General features: G+C 35.5%; 1 protein-coding gene across 2 annotated transcripts; it reads right to left on the bottom strand.

The window, feature by feature from the left end:
* Positions 1–4,106: 4,106 nt before the first annotated feature.
* On the bottom strand, positions 4,107–7,706 carry hlx1 (H2.0-like homeo box 1 (Drosophila)). Of its 2 annotated transcripts, XM_088625508.1 has the most exons (4): positions 7,116–7,705; positions 6,449–6,625; positions 6,024–6,208; positions 4,107–4,841 (listed from the first exon to the last, which is right to left on the bottom strand). In XM_088625508.1, the coding sequence occupies exons 1-4, from the start codon at positions 7,561–7,563 to the stop codon at positions 4,512–4,514; spliced, it is 1,140 nt and encodes a 379-aa protein (XP_088481634.1). In that variant the 5' UTR covers positions 7,564–7,705; the 3' UTR covers positions 4,107–4,511. The 2 variants fall into 2 exon arrangements, with proteins under 2 accessions (XP_088481634.1, XP_088481635.1); XM_088625509.1 differs by lacking the exon at positions 6,449–6,625 and having other exon boundaries at positions 7,116–7,706.
* Between the last annotated feature and the right edge of the window lie 16,284 nt (positions 7,707–23,990).

Here is a 23,990-nt window from a genome sequence, read left to right as displayed (position 1 = left end):
AGCCCTGCACTCTGCTTGCTTTAAGACGTACGATTTCAAACTGCTAACATTCTTTAGAGAAAAGGCTAAAAGAGATTACATTAGAATGCTTATGAAAGGGTCTGGGGAGCCAAGAGATGTCCAAGTTGTCATTTATCAACTCCTTATGACTTCGATATTCAACAAATGGGTTATGTAAAGTAGCAAGACCTGACAAGGTGGCATCGTTATCCTGTCTAAATGATGCATAATATTAGTATTACGCTTAGATCATCGCGTGCTTTTAAAAATCATCAGCACTAACTATACGCAGACGCATCGCCTTTGCAAACTACTTTTTTTTTAATGAAGCGCTATTTCCAGTTCAAGAATGTAGCACAATATGCATTGGAAATTATTCTCACTGAATTATAACGCGAGTGAAATACTAAGGATGTATAATTATTCCTACTACGAATATTTGTGTACTTTAAACAAATATATTCTTATTATGAATGTTTAAGGTTTAAAATAATTTATACCCGTATAAAATGTATTTTTTAATGTAGTTTTATTGATATGAAATACTTCTGATCGGTATGTGACGTCGCCCTTACCCCATTGTGTATCCTTACATCCTAACAATAAAGATGTTTGCAAATTTATTATTTTTTTGTTTCTGTATATAGCATTTGCGCGCGCGTGTCAGTGGAAGTGGAGTGCATGTAGAACAGACGTTGTAATAACGTCTCCAAAGTCTTTTTGAAGTTTAAAAGTTCCAAACATTTGTTTCTGGAATTTAATTTGGGAATTTCGGTGGAGTAGGCTACAAAACGGCTCATCAAAATTCAATGAGAGGCAATCCGATGTCCAACAAATACAGGAAAACATGACTGAGCGTGCGATGTAAATAACGAACGTAAGAGGAGAAAAGGCACAAGAAAACTAATCGAGCACTTTCCTTCAGTTTACCACACATTACCAAAAAAGAGACAATTCCAACGTTTTACAAATATATGACTTAAGTATCTTTTAGTTTGAGATAGGTAATCAAGTAAGAGTTGTAAATAACAGCTATGATCAACGTGTCTTACTGTATGTACTGTAACTCATCACAGTACATGATTGCGAATAAATACATCGTCCTGTACACATATGCGAGCAAGCGAGAATTCATCACGGATCCCACCGCAGTAAAACCGAATGTGTTCAGTTTTTCTTTTTCTACTTTCGTTTATTAACTTATGAGTCTACACTGGACAACACTTTTAAATTCTAGCTGCTTCAGAAAGTTCAGAAGTCTCTTCGGCTTTGCTTCGGGGAAATAACTCACTGATAAAGCAATGCACACATTTTGAAAACAAAAAATACCTTCGTCTATCGCTACAAAATCCTCAGTGTCCTAAGACCTCAATTTAGCTCATACTCTTTGACACCAATTAGTTAAGGCTAAGCCCCCTAATGATGTCGCTTGACTTTTCTTCTACAAACCAGGTGGTTCAAATCATTTGCACTTCTGCAAGCTCGTTCTTTTATTTGGACCTCACAGAACATACAAAGGTTAGTAACTAATGGACTTCTTTAGGGACAGGAGGTTTGGCTAAACTTCGTGGACACTTGGAGAACAGCAAAACAACTGCAATGATTAGAAGCGCAGCCATTCCCAAATATTTAAAGTTTGTTGCTTTCTCATTAAAACGTGTGATAAAGTCTCATTGTCAATTCAACTTCAATATGAAAATTGGTGATTGATTATAACTGTTATCTACAGACAGTATTATGGAATTGGCCATACAGTGATGCAGGTCACAGTTTACAATAATAACGTTGCAATGCATCGTGTATGTACTGTATATTATAATACAATTAATAATAGCACACGCAGTAAGTTTAATTAGAGGCATTAAAAAACAACAACAAATTGTTCCGGTACACATTTGTTGCGTTTCTTAAAGACATTTACTATAAATATACTAATACATTGTACACTTTATTTACACACTTTTTAAAATATAGTGCGTAGAAGAGAACCATAAACTGTTCTGTATGTAATTCAGATAATTATCATGCCATACTAGCAAAGAAATATAAAAATGGAGATACTTCAACTTAAAAGGCACAGTCCCGAAAGATATTGAAATGCACCCCTACTTAAGCCCTCAAACACGTGTTTTTAAAATACTGTAAGTTTGAAGTACATTTTATCCTTCAGTTCAATAAATATTGACATTATCAATAGCGTAATTGACGTTACACCTGTATATCCTCAATGCACGTGGGCGTTGGAGGGCTTGCATGATATACAAAACAGCACTTAATGTCAAGGAAATCTCTTGGGTATCCCCCAGACATAATTATAGGCAATGGTATTTAGATAACAAGTGTTTGGGCTTCTTATCAGTTGGAGAAATGCCAGACTTCGACTATTGATCAATTGACGAAACCAGTTAACTGCTATCGGATTTTAATTGGATTAGACACCAGTTCTTCACTCCCAAACCACACACCAAGTAAATTTTTAGATTTATGCTTTCAGAAAATATTAATACGCACAGCACTTGTATACTGAAAAAAAGCCAACCTTCCAGAAATATTTTCTATTGATTTTTGTTTTAAAAATTATAATCATGTTTCTGGTTAGAGACGGCCGAAACTTACGTCGTCATTATGATGGTGTCCGTTAAGAAATTTCCATTGATTTACTGAATATACATCATTGAATACATATATATTGATTTTTTATTAGCATTATTCATAATATTATTGTGATTACATTTATCTCGTTTTGAAATTTTGGACACCATGATATCCATGTAAGAAATCTTGGTTTGAAATATTTTGTCTACCCTTTTTTTTTACTTCCAAAAGCTAAAATACTACATTGTGTTTTTAAATAGGCAGTTCTTAGGTCTTCAAGACTACTTGAAAAGATCATGGAAGAATAGTGACAGGTTTTAAATCAATATATTAGTGCATTTTGAGTTTCATGCACAATTTGTAGCTCGAAAAGCATTCCGGCCAATTAAAATACCAGCTTTGATTAGCAGTAGGTTACAGTATGTGTGAACCAGACTTCTTAATCTACAGGCAAACTATACAAAGCTAAATCTTTGCACGACACAGTTCCCCACCCCCTTTGAATTTTCATAAAACACTGTACGAACAGTAAAAATATAACATTGCTCACATTGGCCTGTTTCGCTCACCAATTGTGTTCGAATGTTTGTTTTTAATTCATGCATTACGTGTGCATTTTTGGATGATCTATCTTTTAAAAAGTGTGTAAATTGACACAGAACTATGCCAATATAAGTAGTTAAATTTACTCGTGTTATATTAGAAAGCGTATTTAACGATGTGCTATTTATAATGATATTTAAGGTGTGAATTACTAAAAAAAAACATTTGTTGCGAAATACGCTCTACATTCCAAAGTGAACTGCGTACTTAAACCCATCAGATATTAAGACCCTAGAGAAAATTGTCACCTACTAATCTAGTCTATACTGTGCGGCCCTAAGGTACGATTATCCCTTTGATTGAACAATTACTGAAAAAAAAACTAACAGTGGAACATAACGTTGTTACCAGTTAAAGAGAGGACAGATTGATGGTTAGCTGGGGCATATTTGTATCTCTTTTAGCTTCACGACCATTTACGCAATTTAGCGGAGACACAAATATTCGTATTCCAGGATCCGATATTTAGTTGTTAAAAAAAGCAAACGAAATAAAACGATGTCTTAAGTCAAAATTTTCCCCGCCTTCCCGAATGACAATACGCAGGACATCCACAGGTTGAAAAGTGTCCAGTGGTTAGTATTCTGATATTCTGATTATTTGCCGCTTAATCTTATTATTTCTTATCAAAGCTTTATACAAAGGCTTCAAAGTTCCTAAGATCTACCTGTATACTCCTCCCCTATCACCACTATTACTACATACAGTATAATAATAATTCAGTGGCAGCCGCACCAGTATCAATAGTATCAGTTATTGTGGAAGAAAGGATGTTGAGGAGTTTTATAATGATGGTGAGCTTGTTTTCTCTTACTGTACTCATAAGCGCACGCCATCTTTTTTGGTAAAACAGTTATAATTCACACATAATTAATTTACATTTCTATAAGGGATGTCAATACAACATCTGAAAACAATAAGAAACCTTTTATTTACAATATTCTCAGTGCAAGGAAATATTAACAAATTATAGTACAATCCCAGATTCAAAGAAAACGTTTGAAGATTTTCCAACATATGTTAACAAATTTTCACATTTTTTTTGCAACATCACCTGCCTTGAAGACATACCTTTCACAGAAGTGGCAGAAACTTAGGGCTCAGAATGTCAGTAAAATTGTTTAAATGTAAAACATGCCACAAATTCTAATTGCTGGTGGTTTAAAGGAAAAATCTAAAGGGGTGGGTTCTTCATTCCTGTTGCATATTAGTCAAAATGACGAGTCTTTTTTTCTTTCTGCACTTAACTCTAGAAGTTAATGTAATTATATTAATTTGTGTTATATTATAGGGTGTCTTTAAAAATGTGCTTTTTACAACAGTATTTGCGATGAGAGTAACGCAGTCGTTTCTGTGATTGCTTTGCTTGAGGATGCCTCTTCAGTATGTAAAGAGACAGCGCCAGGGTTGATAACTCTTGTTTTATTGTGCTCTGTAATGTCATTGTCACTCTTATCCTGACCGTCCTCGAACTCGGAGTCACTTCCTCCGCTCTCGCATTCGGACTCGTTCTGCTTCTGCTCTGCGTCTTGTGCGACGGAAGCCGGTGACTTATCGGGCTGCTCCTTCTCCTTGTCTTTCTGCGCTTGGGCTTCTTTCGAGTGTCTCCATTTCATTCTTCTGTTTTGAAACCAGACTTTAACCTGCGGGGGTGAAAAAAATGAAACCTGTGAAATTTATTGGTTCGTTGACATAAGCATTTGCATCCAAATGATGTTCTTGTTAATCGTGTACAGTGCTAGATGCTAAGGAATGATTTAAGATCTACGTTTCTCCTTCAATGAGCTAATCAATAAGTGTCAAAACTATTTTGTTAGTTCTCAGTAATACGTTTCAATAATTCCACAGCCACACATGCATCAATTATTATTAGCATTATCATCTTCATCATCAACAACAATAACAAAAACAACAATAACAGTCTAACAGATCCAAACCTTTTTAAGGCAATTATAAGAGAACGCATGAATGTTGTTTTAACACAGTAGTAAAAACGTACCCTTTTCTTTTTCGGTCAAACGGTTTGTTGCTAGTATTGGAGTTTTGTTTTCGATACTCTGACCAGAAAAACCAAGTATTGCTTAACTAACCATAAAACTGAAATAGCAGTTCTAAGAATAATGAATCACTGTAGATATGTATGCAATTATTCGTTATAAAAGACTTTCACTTCCTCACCGTTCTTGATTTCGCAATTTTATAAGCCAGATGTTCTCTCATATTTTCTTTTTGTTTAAATTATTAGGTGTAATCATCTTGATAACTGTTTCATTTTATGAGCAGACACAGTAGTTTTTCTTTTAAATGCAAATTAACTCAGTTCTTAACTACCAGTGCGATTTGTTTACAGATTTTACTAATATATGATTGTCTAATAACTGAAACAATGTGAGCATGATACTTTGTCAAATGATTGTAGTCTGTTTTTTAAAGCAGTTGTGAAACGGAAATCTCCGAAGGAATCTAATATTCTTATATTGCCTGCCGGTTTCTCATATGTTGGTTTGCTGAAAGAAGAGTTTTAACGCCCCACAATTGCTCGCTAAAATTTTAATTTAATAAATACAGAAGAAAGATTGGTCTCAAACAAAACAACGTCTAATAGCCCGCGGAACACCTGCTGATAATAGTTACTGGTGTGTCATAGTTGCTCTTCGGTTTATTAATGACGCATAAAACGTTTCTTGAAAGTTTCCTGCCACATTTGTTTTTGTAAAGTGTAAGAAAGTCTTCTGGGAACAAGCAGGCAATTAGATCCCCCAGAGTCTCCGATAAGATTTATATGCTTTCAAAACTCATACAGCGGTAACTCTGATTAAACTTACCTGAGCATCTGTTAGGCCCAGCATGGCTGCCAGTTGTTTTCTGTCTGGTTTGGTGACATACTTTTGGATTTCGAATCTTTTTTCTAGTCCTTTCCTCTGAAGGTTGGAAAATACAGCTCTTGACCAGGAGCGTTTTCTTTTGTAGGTCTGCGGCATTGTGTCTTTCGTAAGAACCGCATATGGACCTGTTAATGAAAATGATAAAACACGAAGATCTGTCAAGACAGCACAAAACAAAATACGCATGGATTATATAAAATAATACATTTTCTTCGTTCACGTATGATATTTCTACACCGAAGTGCTCGAAAGAGGTTATAACGAAATATTTGACATTTTAAAATTAGAATTTGTATAATAATAACAATGGCGAATATAAAATAAAGTCCCTGTAACTTTCCTGTAGTATGACAGCACTACTCTACCTGGAAAGGTGTCTTGAAACTGATGCTGAACTGATTGCCGGGATCCGCAGCCAACTGAGCTCATGATGGACGTAGGGTCACTTATCCCCGGTTCTAGAGACGCGAAGTAGTGGTTTGCTGAAGGCAAGGAGACGTGGAGACCCGACTGACGATTGGAGCTAATGATGGATGTTAGATCTGCGACAAAGAATTAAAATATAGCAAATGAGAAATTACGATAACGAAAACTGAGTTTGAAGAAAAATTATGAAATTATTTACCGATTCCCTGCATTCAAATCGGATACTGTAATACTGTAATTCCATGTAAATATAAGGATATTTAATTAAAGACGGCGGAATAATTGCTGATTGTTTAGGTCAATAGTTAAACGAGTAAGCTACAACAATCCCTCATAAAATGATTTATGAATGTATAGAAACATATAACTGCATTCGATAACTTCCTTAAGAGCAATTTAAATAGGATCATCTCACCTCATTAGAAGACTATAAACAAAGCCCCGTCTGATGTACGTTTGAAGATCTATTTAAGGGTCTACGAAAATGAAACACGGCGGATAACTCTCTTGACACCTAACATGATATACTATACTTCTTGATCTGTGAATGCAGACTGTGAACGTATTAGGTTATCTGTAAAAATAACAGAAATCAGATGTCATTACCTCTCAAAGTCGTGCATTCCTTTGCTTTGGGATCAAATTCTGTCGACAAAATACGGTCTATCCCAAACTTGAGATCTTTGCTTGCGGGGGCAGGAGCCTGCTGGGGAGAACAGTTCAGCTGCAGCCTCGAACCATGAGAGGCTCCGTGTATTCCATGATGTCGGTGAAAAGAGGAGGCTGGACTCACTCTGGGACTAAAAACAGACGACTCTGGGGCTAAAGGAGACGGGCGCAACGGGGATCCTGAAGAATGGACATGAGAATGAGGTCCTAAATGAGCCACAATCGCGGAAGATCCAGGTATGTTTTCTCCGTCTCCAACATGTAATATATCAGCGATGCAAAATGAAGGTTTCTTCACAGAATCCAAGGGAAAGCCACTGGAGCAATAAGCCGACCACAGACTGAAATTAGATGGATAAAACGGGTTTAGTCCTGTAGTATACATTCTATTGTCCGTTTTAGTCTCAATTCTAGGAAAAGTAAGAGACTAGGTTTAATAACACATGTAAAAGACTGCTGAAAATGGCTGTTTTCTTTCTTAAAGGGACAGGGAACCCTCTCACAACTCAGAAACTTTGGAAGCTAGTCCAAGTAGTTCCTAATAGACGATATGAATGTGACTCTGATTGGCCAATCCCCAAGCCAATAGAAATTGGGTTTGAGCAGCACGTCACGCCCACAAGGTGCTAAGGTACATGCCGTGAACAAGTGTTTACAATGATCTAAGAGTCGATGACCCCAAGCAGCTTTTTGCAAAATCTTCTCAAAAGATTAAATAAACAAAATGGCAGTTCAGTGATACAACAATAAACTGAAGTCTGAGTGTACTGGCTTGAAACATTTTGTTTCTTTTTTTTATCAAATCTGGAACGCTGAAAAACATCGGTTAAACTGCATTTACTATATCCATTTATAGAGGTTTGGCGTTTTTATTTATTTCATTCATATTACTAACACATAGAGTATTATTATACCAGTGTATCCTGCTAACCCAACATCTACAATGATACAATGTGTCATATGGAAATATTAGAAATAAAATCTACCAATGCACTCATTTTATTATTGTAAACAGATGAAAATGTGATGTAGTGACAAAGGTTGCATATTTCGCATTACTATTTTGTAAAAACATATTTCGATAGATACTTTTTTATAAAAAGGGGATTAATCAATAACAAAAGGAGGGTAATCAAATTGAAAGCGCTCTTTACATTTTCACAGTAGATAACATTTTAAACGGTGAAAAATTCGCGGATCAACGCACACTACAAAAAGAAAAAAGTACCACGAACTTTGCAAGGTCAATATTTTTAATCTGCAAACGTAATTTTTTTTTTATGAAGCAAAGTCCAACAACTTTAAATAAAAAAAAACAGAATTGGGTAAAAAAAGGTTGTCTAAATATGTTTTTTGAGAAATAAATTGAGACGACAATGTTGATATTGTCATTATTATGAATAACAGCAATATTATACCTCCCATTTAAGCTACAATGGCAATTTCCTTAAAAACACAATACAATGATACATAGTAAGTTAGACAATGACGTATCGTGTATGTTGTTAAAGCTTTCTGAAAAGCATTTTCGATTTTTTTCTTTCATTAAGCCAGGCTAATAAAGGAGTTGCATCGGCATTTCAGTATAATCTTTCAAGCAGCATGATGCACTTCTTGTTGACCCATTGAGTGCAGGAAACCAAAGTTTCTATTAAGTTCAAGTCATCCTGTTTTTGATGGGCTCAGACTCAAACTAAATGAGCGGATATGCCTGCTAGATTTGTCCAAAAATAGAATATGTTTTAGTATTTTAGGATACAGCAGAAATCCTTATTTCTTCCGGAGAAAAAAACTTTATAATGAGTGTTAGGACTTCCCTTTTCAATATTTGTGCAACTTTATCTCGACCTGCAAGTTGCATTGTGACGCAAATCCGTCCTATGCACAGAAAAATCTGCAAAAATAAATCTGAGGAAACCAATTCCCTTCTAGAAATGAAAACATAAATAACAGCAGAGGGGGAACTTTCCCCTCATACTTCAGTTTCAAACACCAAATGAAAAACAAATTAAGACAATGAAATAGGAACGGATTATTCAGTCATTAAGCTTTGTTAAGAAAATAGCCTCCAAACACATAGAACTAGAAATAAGGGAAGTTTCGCAGCCTATAGACATCATTAATAATAATAATAATAATAATAATAATAATAATAATAATAATAATAATAATCCATTTACGAAAATACCGCACATGCACGGTGCTGACATATTAAAATGAGCACTATAGAGTTATCCATTAAGAAAAAACAAACAGCACGTATGCACCGCTGTTGTCAATATTAACTTTCTACAGGGGCGAGTCAGGAGTTTTGGCCTCGTACTGTAACTGAACTGTAACTGTACTGAAATGCTGTGTGGGTACTGTACATCCCAGATGGGTATCCTTTGAATAAAAGCATCATTCAAATAAATTAATGGTAACGGGATATTAGTTTTATATACATGAGTAAATGATCACATACTAGTGTCTTTTCTGCTTTGATCTCAGTTATAATATAATTACATTATTATCGTCCAAATAAAATCAAGCTTCCCTTGTGAGTGTTTCTCCGAATGTTGCGTTTTTATTCAAGTTCACTGTCTTTATTACCAGGCCTTATTAAGAGGGAAAAATGACAGACCTTTTAATCAGAGCTTATGTTTTAGGTATTAAATAGTATCATTCTGTTGGCCTCAGAAAAGAAAAGTTTGCATTTTAACAGTGTTTCATATGAAAAAAAAAAACTAACAATTAAATAACACTGTCTTGGCATTTGACGTTTTTCTATAACATTACTAGCCTTGAAAACATCAGCATTTTAGCAAATTAATTTCATACTAATTCTGGTAAGATTCACATTTAAGGCTTTAACAATTGTCCCTATGTTATCTCTTCCCTTTATTGCCTTCATTAGGGTTAATTCGTATCCGGAAGGTTCTATGACCCGGGTTGCCTCTTATAATCACAGTGCATTCAAGTGACACTTTTCCGGGTTAAATATAGAAATGCGATGTGTCAAATGCCTTCGATCAAGCAGACAAAACAATCTAGGGAAAAGGATGTCGAAAAAAAAGAAACGCAGCAGGCAAGCAAGCTTCGGTTATTTCAGGTGTTTAAGAGATCAGAGAGGGAAAAATAAAAAAAAACAACAATCAAAAGCCTTTCATAAATGATAGACGATAAAATAATTCATTGAATGTATTTGTGGCTGGACACGTGTGCAATGCTGCCTGTAGTTTATCGAGTAACACTGATCGTGAAAATGCGCTGTCCTATGGAACACTGACAGCGTAAAAAAAAAGCCTAAAATAAATATTTAACAAATAACATTAACTAATGTTATAACGTGTTGTAAAATATTATTAGATTGCTATACAATGTTTAAATAGACACGTGTACAGTAGGCTTCTAGGAAATTTAGATGCGGAATGCATTTCTGATGATGATGAAAAGGAGTAATGGGTGTCCGTTATGTTATCTTTTCTGAAAAAAATAAATCCCATATTTAAATATATTGTAAACGTAAGAGTAATAAGAAATGGTGAAATTATTATTATAACTCACAATTAAACATTTCTCACAATTACTGGACTTGCAGATTTAAAGAAAACCTACTGTACGTACTTGTGCGTTGGGATCTATCAATCTCTATCCACAACAGGATTTCCTTAAAAATCCATCTTAAGGAGACACATTGGTTTAGCTGAACGATGTCATAACAGAAATAACTTTTTAGGGAAACGTGTTAGAACAATCAGTTTCTCTTTAAGTCAAACATTTTTTATTCCCTTTTCATGATGATTATACTAATAATAATAAATGTTACTGCAACTTCCTTCAAATGGGCTAGAAGAAGTCTCCCCCACACACACCGAAAAAAATTGGATCACGAGTTTGTTTTAAAAGTGGAGTTTTGTGTAAACACGAGACGAGCACAATTGAATATCACAGTTTAAGGTTCTGAGTGCCCCCTACCGTTTATTGTGAAAAATACCACATTTACACTGGAAGACTTGGGCGAACTGTTGAAACATTCTTTGTGTTATATTTTTAAATGGTCAAAACACTACTAGTATGTCTTGTTTTCTGTCACATATATTATTAAATATTATATTGGAATCTTTTTTTTAATACAGGAGCAGTAAAATTGCACTGAGAAATTCTGAGAGACATTGAAACATTGCACTGAGTTTTGTCTCCAATAAAAATATTGCAAGGCTTCAATACTTTATCATTTGTCATTCCATTTGTGTCACTCTTTTTTGAACATAGCAAACACCTTAGTATCTTATATTAAGAGGAATGTTAAAACAATAATATTAGGGTTTCCTTCCGGGACATACAATGCACGCTTATGTGTGGCATTGAAAAACCTTTTGTAAAAAAATACATGGACATGACAAATTACAATAAACTGACATGGGTGTCACTTCCCTGGTAACAATGCATGCATGCTCACATTCCTTAATTCTTGTACAGGTTTGGCCACTTTTGGATTTGTTCATATTAATTCTAATAAACTGGAAACATACTAGCTCCCCTGTATCTGAATGACAGACATTGTAGGTAAAGTGAGTTTTTACAAATTATTTTAAATCGCAAATTCATCAGATTACAAATGTCTGCTTTTTTCATTATATTTTAGTACAAAGCCTGTTAACATTTAATTAAAGGTATAACATTTAATGTAATACCTAACATCTTAGGTATTACATAAATATTTATATTTGTAGAGGAAATGCTCATGAATGACAGTAGCTGCTTCTTAACGAACTGGTGAGTTTTTAACTGTTGATTGATTAAATAGAATTTATGATTATAAGGTCAACACATGTGTTGATAATGTTTTAACTAAATTGGACTTGAGAGTTGATCAAGTTATGCAAGTCTAAATGGTCAAATAAATCCAAACAATTGTTGCTCCTTGAAGTCCTGTGTTTCTGAACATTAGCTGGTGCTTAATCAATGAACCTCAGTCCAGTATGAGAAAGTGCATTATACTGTAGCTGGTTTAAAATTATTGCATCATACCATTTCTGTTGTTGATTTTTGGTTCTTCAGGGAATCCTTGCAACATTGCTTAATGAATGCTGTAGCCGATATCTCCACTGATCAAAGCTTGGATTCTATTAAATAATTGTTGTTAGTAAACTAGACATTATTGCTCCCTGTTGCAAACTGCAAAACTGGGCCAAGATGACTATTTCTGGCAATGTTTGCTTTAGGAAGGAACTTTCACAAATTTAATGGGAATTTGCTATTGTTAGTTGCCTTCTGTATGGCAGCTCGCCATTTTCTTCTGAAATAAAAAAAAAACATTCAGCTAGTTATCTGATGACTTTTAACAATAGACCTGCCACTGGCAATGTGTAATGTGACTTATGAAAAGCTTTTGAAACAAAAAGTCTTTGCCAGAATACATTACCTCACTCAGTCTCTACACTGCTGTTAGTAGTGTTGTTTTTTTTTTCTTTTTTGGGGCTCATTCATGATTCTCAATTAACTGTGACACAATTACAATTGTTTTACATTTTTTTGAAAATACAAAAGAGAAAGATGACAAGTGAGACACGAGATCGCCAAGATGTAAACTGTGTCGTATTTCTCTAAGTTGACTGACTGAAAGATAATTTATCCAGAGGTTAGACCACCTAGCTGAAGTTTTTCCCATGTTGCTGAGCCAGTTGAAGCACGTCCACGTAGTGCAGTGTGCAGTGCCCCCCAAAAGCACTCAAACTACAAAACTAAATTTTCATTGCTTAACTGTCAACCAATGTGAATTTGCAATCACAAAATTCATTTTATGGATCAGTACAATATAATATACATTTTACTTCTTGTGATAACCATACATAGATTTGATTATAATATAACAAAAGTACATGATATGTTTTACCCAGGGAGGTACTGTATGGTGGTGCAGTCGTTAGCTTGGGTTCGATTCCAGACTCTATGCATCCTCTCCCCATGTTTGTGTGGGTTTCCTCTAGGTGCTCCGGTTTCCTCCCCAAGTCCAAAGACATAATGGTAGGTTACAGTAAGTGACTTCTGGAAAAATTAGTCCTGGTGTGATTGTGTGCATGTCTGTCTGCCCTGTGATGGAGTGGTATCCCATCCCAGAGTGTACCCTACCTTGCACCTGTTGCTTCCCAAGATAGTCTCCGGCTCTGCCAATCCTGAATTGGAAGAACAGGTTAGAAAATCGGTGGATGGATGTTCTACCCAGTGATTCCAAGTGATTGTAAATATGGGGACATATTCACTTCAAGTAAATTTCAGAGCATAAATCTCAGTATTTCCCAAATATTCCTTTGAGTCAGTTACTCCAAGTGAATAATGCTGAATTTGTTGTCCCAGTCATTTTTGGAGAGCACTGTACTGTATGTCCTATATAGATTGTATCCTCAGGCACCTACTGTGTTGTTATTATTCTGTGGTCTGTGTTATTAACCAGACAAGAAGAAACCACAGCCTGTTATTGGGCAGAAAAAAGTAAATAACTTCACAATGTGTAGTGATGCAGCCCTCTTACAACCTCCAGCAGAAACTCTGTTTCCTCATGTACAATGTGCATATGCTCAGGCCATGGGCCTCTTTGTTGAGAAGGAATCATCCATTAAACTGTTACAGATGAAGACATGATGGAAAATGTGGGTCTTGTCTTCTTCATGAGGGCTAGTGTGGGGTTTGTAGCCCTCACTATGCATTGATCTTGACCGAATGAAAGGGAAAAATAATTACGGATGCCAAGAAAATGTTTTGTAACAACAATAGATCCTATTCTGCCCGGCACATTTTTTTTCTCAAAAGGGAGCAGTTGTGAATTAGAGGAAACTTATAGGAACATTTACAGAATAAATGAGACTAGAAGACTCTGAAATGCTTAGCTTATAAAACTTTATGGAACATTAAAATCAATCGTGATGAAGAGAAACCTGCTTGACAGTTTGTAAGTTAAATGGGAATTCCCTGTAAGAACTCTGTAGTCATCCCAGATACTGTACCATCAATCTATTGCACACACTGTGTATTTGAGGTTAAAAACTTTGTCAGGAATCAATTCATTATAAATAATATTTACCCTTCCTGTTACTTTTATTACAGATGTGTCTGTTGGAAAATACTCATTTGCATTGCCAAGCAACAAGGGAAACAATACAAGCTTTGCTGTGCAGGGGCATAAGATGTAGTTTGACTGTTTAGATTGTTTTAAGTGAATGATTATGCACATTACAGAGAACGTTCTGTCTTACGATAAGTACATTTGTTTCAATTCCATTGTTTGACTATCAAGTTACAACTATTTCAAAAATGAAACAAACCCTTTTTTATCTATGTCCCATGGATAGAGAGGTTTAGAGATAGAGAGATATAGATCTAGGAAAGAAAGGATTAACTGTATCACAGTGATTTGAACCATAGTAGAACCATCTGTTCCTAGTATTTTGAAAAGGTTGGAACTAGTTCCTACTCACACTGACACTGTAATCCTAAGAAATGCCCTTTCTAAGATAAAAAAAACTTTCACTAGTTCTATATGTTTAGAATGGCGGTTGGTAGAATATCCATCCATCCATTTTCTAACCACTTCATGCAATACAGAGTTGTGGGGGAGCTGGTGACTTTCTCAGCAAGTGCTTAGTTACAAATATTTATTTATGCTTCCCTACCAAACAATTAAAAATATCCTTTGAATGGCAATTGCAGCTGCATATTGTTAGGTAAAACTTGCATTAGATCTTCAGAGATGTCCATGAAGATTCAGCAGACTTTGGCCCATATTAATGAATCTGCATGAAAACTTCACTGTTGTTATGCTTCAGAATATCCAAAATGATCTTAGATTAGAATCCAGGGACTGTGGCCACCAGGGTAAGTGTTCCTGGTCCATTTTAATCATCTACTGTATAAACTTCTCTTTCATATCTGTGGCTCTGGGCAGAAAGGTGTTGTTTTTAAGTCATTACCATGTTAGTGGACAGGGAACATTTGCACATGGTCAGTGAAGATGGTGAAGTGCGGCACAGCTTTAGCTTTTGCATTCATAATGATCAGGAGATCATACCCCTATAACAGCAGAACATACCCCAGATCATGACATCCCCATCAGCAGCCTAAACAGTAATGATACAGATTCACCTTCACTGTGGAACATAAAACGGGATTTGTTTTCTTCCAACACCTGTTAAGTATAACCGTTTGAGTAACATCTACTATTGACTAATAGATAATAGACCATAAAATAAAACGTGAAGCCATTTGGTGTTAGTTGACTTTCCTAGACCTACATTTTTTCATGTGAGTAGGTCCATAGCTTCAGCACAGGGTTATTTCAACGCTGCATTTAATCACTGTTGGGTTTACATTGGAGTATAATTCCATCCATCTGTCCATCCATTTTCTAAGTGGCTTTATCCAGTACAGGGTCACAGCAGACACTGGAGCCTAACCCAGCAAGCCATAAATCTTGTTAGTGATTCACCAGACTACAAAACCACTCTCGTTTTCTTTTATATTCAAGGAACTTTTCCCAAACTCAAATTGAAATTTCAGATCTGTTAAATAATTACAGTCTGTGCATAACTCCATTAACCCAGAAGATATCATATCCCAAAATAGTCTGATGGCTCAATTTACATATCGAATTGCGTTTGCAGATTTGATGTTTTATTGTCCTGAATAATAGAGTTTTCTATTTGATTTGCTCTTGTGATCCATTTGAAATGGTGAGGACATGGAAAACCTTGGATTCCTGTCCCATTTCTTCCCCTGGTTCAGAAGTACCTGAAAGAGTCTGAAGGACTTAGGAGCAATGGAAAAGCAACCACAATTGAAGGGATGTTTGAGTTGAAAGAGAAGTGGATCTGTTTAAACTGTTGACATCTTTTCTTAATTGATTCTATATTTATTTTGTCCCATTCTACTCTTAAACTATGTCTCAATCCTTCAAAGTCTGCTTTCTGGTAATTGAAAACTTGTGATTACTACCTGACCTGTACAGTTTCAAATAGACTTAAAAGCAAACCATATAATGATAGTTCCCTAATGTTTCTCTCTAACCTTTGTTCACCACACTCCGTCTTGATTGTTTGAAAAGACAAACTGGCTACATAGTCATTATGTCTAACATTTCTGTTTTTGCTGCTGACATTCCTATATGTTTATCCCACTTTGTGTGAGAATAAGTATTCAGACCAGTGAACTCATGGTTTTGTGGAAACAATGACAGCAAACAGAACCACAAGTCTTTTTGGGAAAGTATCAACTTTTCACACTGGCATTATGCATTTTTTGCCCATTCTTCATGGCAGATTTGCTCAACCTCTCTAAAGTTGGAGGTCGCTTATGGATAACAATTTCCAATACTTTCCAGAGATCTGCAATAGGATTAAAGTCAGGACCTTGACCAATTCACTCAAGGACATTCACTTTCTCATTTTTAGGCCACTCCAGTGTATCCTTGGCAATGTGCTTTATATAGAATAGTGTGATGTGAATAGAATAATTAGAATAGAATTGTAATTCTAGAATTGTGAATAGAATAATTAGTGAATAGAATAATGTGCAATGTTTTTTCTTTTCTTCTTTTATTTTGTTCGCATTCTATTTAAATGTACAGGAGTGCTGTGAGTCCATAAAAAAATTCCCTCAGGGGACAATAAAATCTTATCTTATATCATAGTGAATTTTCAGTTTTATATCTTAAGCAGACAAAAACAGGTATTCCTCTAAGAATAGCTAATACTTTGCTCCATCCATGTTTCCTTCAATAATAACAAACCAGTCCCTGCTGAAGAGAAGCATTCCCACAGAATGATGCTGCCACCACCATGCTTGACTGAAGGGATGGTGTTGACGCGATGCTGGATTTGAGCCAGATGTAACATTTTGCAATTGCGCCAAAAATTCCAATTTGATCTCATCTGACCGCAAAACCTTCCGTCACATGTTTGAAGTGTCATTTAGAAGCTTTGTTACAAACTACATGTAGGATTTCTGATGGATTTGCCACTCTACCTTACAGGTTTGCTTTGTGGAATGACAAAGATATTGCTTACTGATGCACATTTTCTCCAATCTCAGCTATTGACATGTGCAACTCTTTCAAAGTTGTCAAGTGGTATCCCTCCTTTGAGATCCATGGGGTTTGATATTTTTATACCTTTTTGCTAATCTGTGCTTTTCACAGTGAGTTTATCCCTGACTTTCCTTGAAAGCTCCTTAGTCGTCTTGGTTGAGTCTTTGCTTTAAATTCACTACCTAATCAAGTTTAAAATACATATGAGTATTAATTAGCCATTCACGTTTTATCGTGTTTTTTTTTTTGCTTTGTGTGAAATAGGTTCAGTATATAAAAATATTAATTGTTACATCAAAGTATCATGAATGCAAGCTTAAGGCAAAAAAAAGGAAAGGTAATAGTTTTGCAAGGCACTATATGTTGTTTGCAACAGCCCTAACATTAAAGTATCAGCACTTAATTACCTGGTCCTTTTTATTTCCCCTTTGTTTCTTCCTTGTGTAACGTCCTTACTCATTTTCTTTGGTTTCTGACCCTTTCCATTCTAGGGACAGGAACAGTGCTGTGTTTTTACCCAGTTTATAGTCAAGCAAAAGCCCAAAACAGACACATACTTGCAGAAGCAAGAACATCACTGATATAGGCCAGGCCACTCTTTTCTGCTGTATCCTGTGATGCTTAACATCCTCCATTTGGGCAAAGAGCTTTCTGTTTATATTGGTTCAGAAGGAAGTGAGGTTCATTTGCTTTGCAGAGATTTTCTCATCAATTTGCATAGAAAAGAACAGGGCAAATGTTTTTTTTTCTTTTCAAGGTGAATGTGTATGTGAACAAACCTGAACATGAACCAATGCCAGTTTTATCTTGTTTTGTGCTGACGTCAATCTTACTGACGTCAACATTTTTCTGCTTTTTCCTTTTTTGCCTAAACCCTTTGATTTTTTCAGTAACTGTTTAGATATATATTTTCTTTTTTTTACTTTATGTTTACTGTTTTTGCTAATTCTATGCTAAATCACATAATTCTTCTGAAATCTAAGGTTATAGAAAGTGTCTGAATGCATAATGTGAGGTCTGAACTAATCCTCTACTGAACTAAACCTGAGGATCAGATGATCCACAGTTCTGAGGTTTGTTACTATGGGAATTAATCTAGTGTGCAGCTGAGTATGATCCCCTGACAGTACTGTACTAGTGAGTCACCAATTTTGCATACTTCAAGTATACTAACATTGAAAGTTTTCTACAATTGTCTTATAGAATTTTAATCATTTATTGTTGCTGTAGTGGATAAATACTGCTTTTTCTGTAAGGGCTATAAAAAGAAACACATTAGTTAGGTGCTATAATACAGTATAAGCAAGAAAAAGCTTTTCTTTTCCAATAAAAGGTTTCATATTTAGTACATGAAACAATTAAACTAGGTTTAGAACATTATTACTAATAGTAATAGTAGAAATAGTAATGTAACAGCATTATTGTTTTAAAAGTCTGTTATCTCCTGACCATGCCAAGCCATTTACATGGAAAATTCTGCTGCATGCATAGCTGTGGCTATTAGTTATAGGTGAAGTTGTAACCTTGGTTATATACCAATATATTTATAAGCTGAACCTTTGCAAAAAAAAAATCCATGTCTCAGAGAATTAAGATGCTGTTTTTGAGAAAGGAACACTGGCATGCTGTGTGATTAATATGAAAACCATGCTGAGAAAACCATTAAGGAACTGTGGCTACACGAGCAATCTTCTCATAACAGAGTGAAGTGGAAAATGTACTCAGAGCACCTCTTCCTAATGGGAGAGACAAAAACCTCCACTCATCTTTCCTCAGTATGAGAGTAACTGCTTAGGTCTCAGCCTAGATTTGCCTTTCTACTAATAGTTATATCTAGAACATAAATTTGATCTCTTCAAGAATAACCCATCCATCCATTTTCTAATTGCTTCGTCCAATTCAGGGCTGCAGGGGAGCAGGAATCAATCCTGGCAAGAAACAGGTGCAAGGCAGGATACACCCTGGAAGGGACTCCAATCCATTGGAGGGCACAGACTCATGTCAAAGCCAGTTTTCCCAGAAGCCACTTAGCATGCCAGTATGACTTTGGGTTGTGGGAAGAAATCAGAGCAGGAGCTGAGGAAACCCACATGAACATGTGGAGAACATACGGATTTCATCCAGACATCATACTGTATACTGTATAACCACTGTGCCTCCATCTTCAAAAACAAGGAACCTATTAAATCTATACCTGATGTCTTATCTATCTTTTTCAGCACAAAACAATTTGCTTGTCACTAAGGCGCAGTTCTAGATGCTATAGTGTTCTTATATGAAGCAAACTGCAAGATTTGTGTAAACATCTGAGCCACACAAGGGGTGCAAGGAAATTAGTTTGCCGACAGAACCACCCTTGTCTTGTCAAGCAGAATAATTGTTCAAACGTAAGTCAAGAAAAATAAAGGGGGAGCAAATGCGATTCTCATTTCTACACTGTGACACACTAGTGAAGAAAAAAAGCAACATTGAAAGAAGCCTTGATATGTAACTTTATTATAGGGTTGAGTGAGATAAAAATGCCATATATAGATAATCCAATAATGAAAAGTGTACTAACAGTATTTTCCTTCAATTCAGAATTCTGAACTATTTTTTATTTTTTACCCCCAGATTTGGTCTTACCAATTATTTTTCTACTTTATGGCTTTGATCTCCACAATTAAGACAAAAAACACATAGCTTTCAAATGAACAGAGGCCATTTAGCTTAACTTTGTCATCTGGTGTTTTAGTAGCTACAGTAAGTGAATCTTAAATTTAGCCTCAAGTCATTAGTTGAAGGTACAGTACCTCAAATTTGGACTTCAGCCACCTCTCTGGGAAGAAAGTTCCAGTTAACAATATCTCTTTGTGCATAGAAGCATTTCCTGATCTTTCTCCTACTGTAGATTCCCTTTTAGTTTCCAACAGTGACACTGTCCAAGTTTCATTGCTAAATTTGAAACAGTTTCCAGGATTAACCTTATCTGTACCCCTTAGACAAGTACTTCTATCAATTCAAAGTATCTCTCAACCACCTTTGTTCTAAAATGAAGATACTTTCATGTGCTTTATCTTGCTGTTCTTCTTTAAACTCATTATACCTATTTTTTTGTGGTTTGGGGATCACAAAGTGAACATACAGTAGTATTCAAAATGATTACACATGAATATTACTATTGTATCATAAAGCTTGGGCATAACTTCCCTATAAAATTTGTATATTTTGCTGTACACTCAAGGATTTCTTATGCATTTTTATTGCTTCCCAACATTGTCTTAATAAGGACTTCAAAGACCCCTTTCAGGTGTAGCTTCCTGCATTTCAGTAACATGGCTGTCCGTTTACCCCATACGAACCTTTACTTACATGCTTGCTTGAATTTAAAATCCACTTAAAAAAAATATTGCTCTGAATCTTATATTTTTTGACACTCCTGTCAAAAATATAATAGTTAATACATAGATCAATTAAAAATGCAGTATTTTGTTTAAAATTAAAACTTCAGTCCTCAAATCCCTGAGAACATAAACATTTTATGGAACTATTAACAGCAGATTGCTTATCAAATTAACAAAAACAGGGTAACCTTTTAAAGGTTTCTGTACAGTATGTAAATGTGATACACATTTGAAATTAAAAAAGGACGTGTCACACTGCACACTAAGACACATAGGAAAAAAACCCCAACACTTCAGTAATTGCAAGCTTCTTCAGTTTTTGTTCCTAACAGAGTGAAAGAGTTAATATGCTTCTGTATTTATGAACGGTAACATTATTTCAGCTACAGAATCTCTAGGGGAAAAGTGTTTGTTTTCTTTCTGGATATTTAGAGCTCTCAGTGTTGACCTTGTTCACAGTACTGCTGAAGGAACAACCAAGTGGAGCCCTCACAGAGGCTGAGGAGAACACGGTTTTGGCAGAGGAGAGGGAAAAAAAAACCCTCTAAATATTAAATAATGATTTTTACCAGGAGCTACTGGTCATGGGAAACAAAATTCTATAAACAGAGAGATACAGGCATTAGCAAAATTTATATTTATCATCAAGTATAAAATTGCATTAAACACATTTGTAAACCAAATAGTATATATGCTGAAGACAGAAAAAGATCTCATTACTTTTCTGCATATTTTTTTAGAAAAAGAAAAAGTGTTTTTTTTCTAAGGTAAGTATACACAATCTGGTTTGAATAATGTTTTTATGAAAAGAACAGAATTTGGGTATTGATTAAATGTTTCTGCCATTATTTTGATTAAGCAATCGTGTCTGAAGTATTAAATCTCCTCATTAGTGAGAAAGTTGATTGGACAGAGGTGATGAGGTCATTTGACCTGTTGAATGTTAACCTTGGTGAAAAGCAAGAAAAGGAAAACAGAGAAAATCCAATTTACCCCTGTATCAGGAGAAGAAAACCTTCATGCTATTGATATATTGCAGGGTGGATTAAGTAACCTCAGGTGTACTCACCAAAAGTGCAGCTGAGTGCTCATGAGGTAAAAATCAAGGTTTTGTGTAGACTACCCTGGTATAGTAATGACATGCAGAATGATACGCTAAATGTTGTGCGCAATGCACCAATCAGTGGGGAAAGTGTTGTCACTACAGAACTCCAATTGTAGTGGTTAATGGCAAACTCACTGCATGGTGATAAACTGGCAAGGGTCTTGGACCCTGATTTCTGCCCTTCCTGTAAACTCATTCAGATGTGACAATATTCCAGCAAGACAAGGCACATTCTCATTCTGCTCGTGAAACATCATTTTGCTGTCAAGATAGGAATGTGACAGTTATGATATGGACCTATTATTCACCACACTTGACCCCCAATGGTCTTTTGTGGGATGAGCTGGAGTGACCTGTGGCATCTAGGGCTCAGAGACCAGAGAATGGATCTATGCTTCCCAAAGAGCTATGGGAGAAATGAGACACAATCCCATAAGACAGGATTTGCCACCTTGATGCCAAATGCCAGTGCACTTGCTACACAAAATATATAAAATTTGTTATACTGCACATACTGTTATACAGTGTTTTTTAGAAGAGGTGCATCAAATGCCACACAAAATGTCAGGAGACAGGAAAATAATGTATACATTTTTTTCATTTTCAGTAATGGTCTTATTTTGTTTAATTTCAGTCTATACTTGAGTTTTTTTCTATTTCGTTTCAAAGTTCTTATTATAGCCTGACATGGCTTGGACATATTTTGTTATAGAAGGGTGGAGAATATAGGTTTCATACCAAAGGAAACAGGAAATAAACACAGTTTATCTTTTTCAAATACACTGGCCAATTGGTCTTCTCTTTAATTAACAAGAGGAGCATTATTTCTAAACTGTGTAACAACCTCAGAGTCAAAAAATAAGAATAGACTGATCTTTTATATCGATTCAGACACTTTTGATTTATCATGATCAAAGTAAAACATATTTTCACTTGATTACAGTAAAAAAGAAAAACAGAATAACTGATACTAAACTCCAGTTGGAGTTTCCTAGGACACAAACTGCTTTTAGGACACAATTACAGTAAATTGCTTGAATGCGAAGCAATAATAATAGTTTTGAGTTTGTGGTCACAGTACTTTTGGAGGATCTTGCATGTCCCCAAGTGCTGAGAGCTTATGGAAAGTTTGCATGAAAAACAATAGATACTGTACATGGTGTGTCCCGTTAATCTGAATCCAAGACTGAAGCTTTAGATCATTTTAACTGATTACTTTCAGAAATTTCTTTCTGAAAATATGTACTGCATATGTACAACATCTTTCCCAGTACTCAACTCCCACTTACAGTATGAAGATAGGAAGGTAATTGTTGTGGATACATATGGTTCAGTGGAAATACTGTAGACTGAGTTGCAATCTGAAAATTTGAATTTATCGGAAACATTCCTTAAACCAAGCAGATGTGCTCAACATCAGAGTCACCCAATTAAGTCTCAGTACTAGTAAGTGAGGTACATCTCACTGTTTTTCCATTGTATTTCTTGCTTTGGTAGTAACGCAAGACAGTAATTAACAGAGTAGGGGTTAATTAACTTGCTTTATAATAAAATAAAACATGCCTGGCTAAGTGAAGACAAGACTATCAATTAGGACAAGACTGTCTGACACATTTTATGAGGGATAAGATGGGAAACTGCTGCAAAGGCAAAGATGGGGTGGAGGCAGGGAAACAAAAGAAAATGGGCAAGAGAGTAAACTACAAATGTGATGTATAAAGTTAGGCAGAGGTGGGCGAGATCATGGTGTGACCTCCTGCAGAAATTTCAAGTGTAACTCCATAATGCCTATTGCCACAGTCCAGTAACATGCACTAGTTCTGTGCTGGCACTCAAATGGTCGCATACTGTAATATAAAAAACACTGTTGCATGTTGTGACAAAAAACAGATGTCCAGCACGGCTTTATAACCGTTCTTTACTCCCTACATACACACATGGACTAAGTCTTTAAAAATAAAAAAATGCATATTGCAATAATAAAAATAAAATTAAAATTTGTAGTCCATAAAAATAAACGTTTTGGCAGGATTTGGAAGACAGATGGAATCGAAAAGAAAACAGCGCTTTGCTCCAAAACATGACACCCTGTCCTCTATTGTAAACAAAAGAAGCTATTAAACTCAGAAAGCTACATCTCATAATCCATCTTTCTTCTAATAAAGACTAAAAAAAATCCCAACGTGCTTCATGGAATTGCCTTTCAAAGGCAAGCCATCATCTTAAGCAGCTTAAAATATTAACAAATGCAAAATTATATTTTG

This window comes from Lepisosteus platostomus, chromosome 3 (genome assembly GCF_059453375.1).
Source record: "Lepisosteus platostomus isolate fLepPlt1 chromosome 3, fLepPlt1.hap1, whole genome shotgun sequence".
NCBI lineage: Eukaryota > Metazoa > Chordata > Actinopteri > Semionotiformes > Lepisosteidae > Lepisosteus > Lepisosteus platostomus.
Note: the sequence above shows the minus strand (reverse complement) of the source record. Positions and strands in the feature narration are given on the sequence as shown.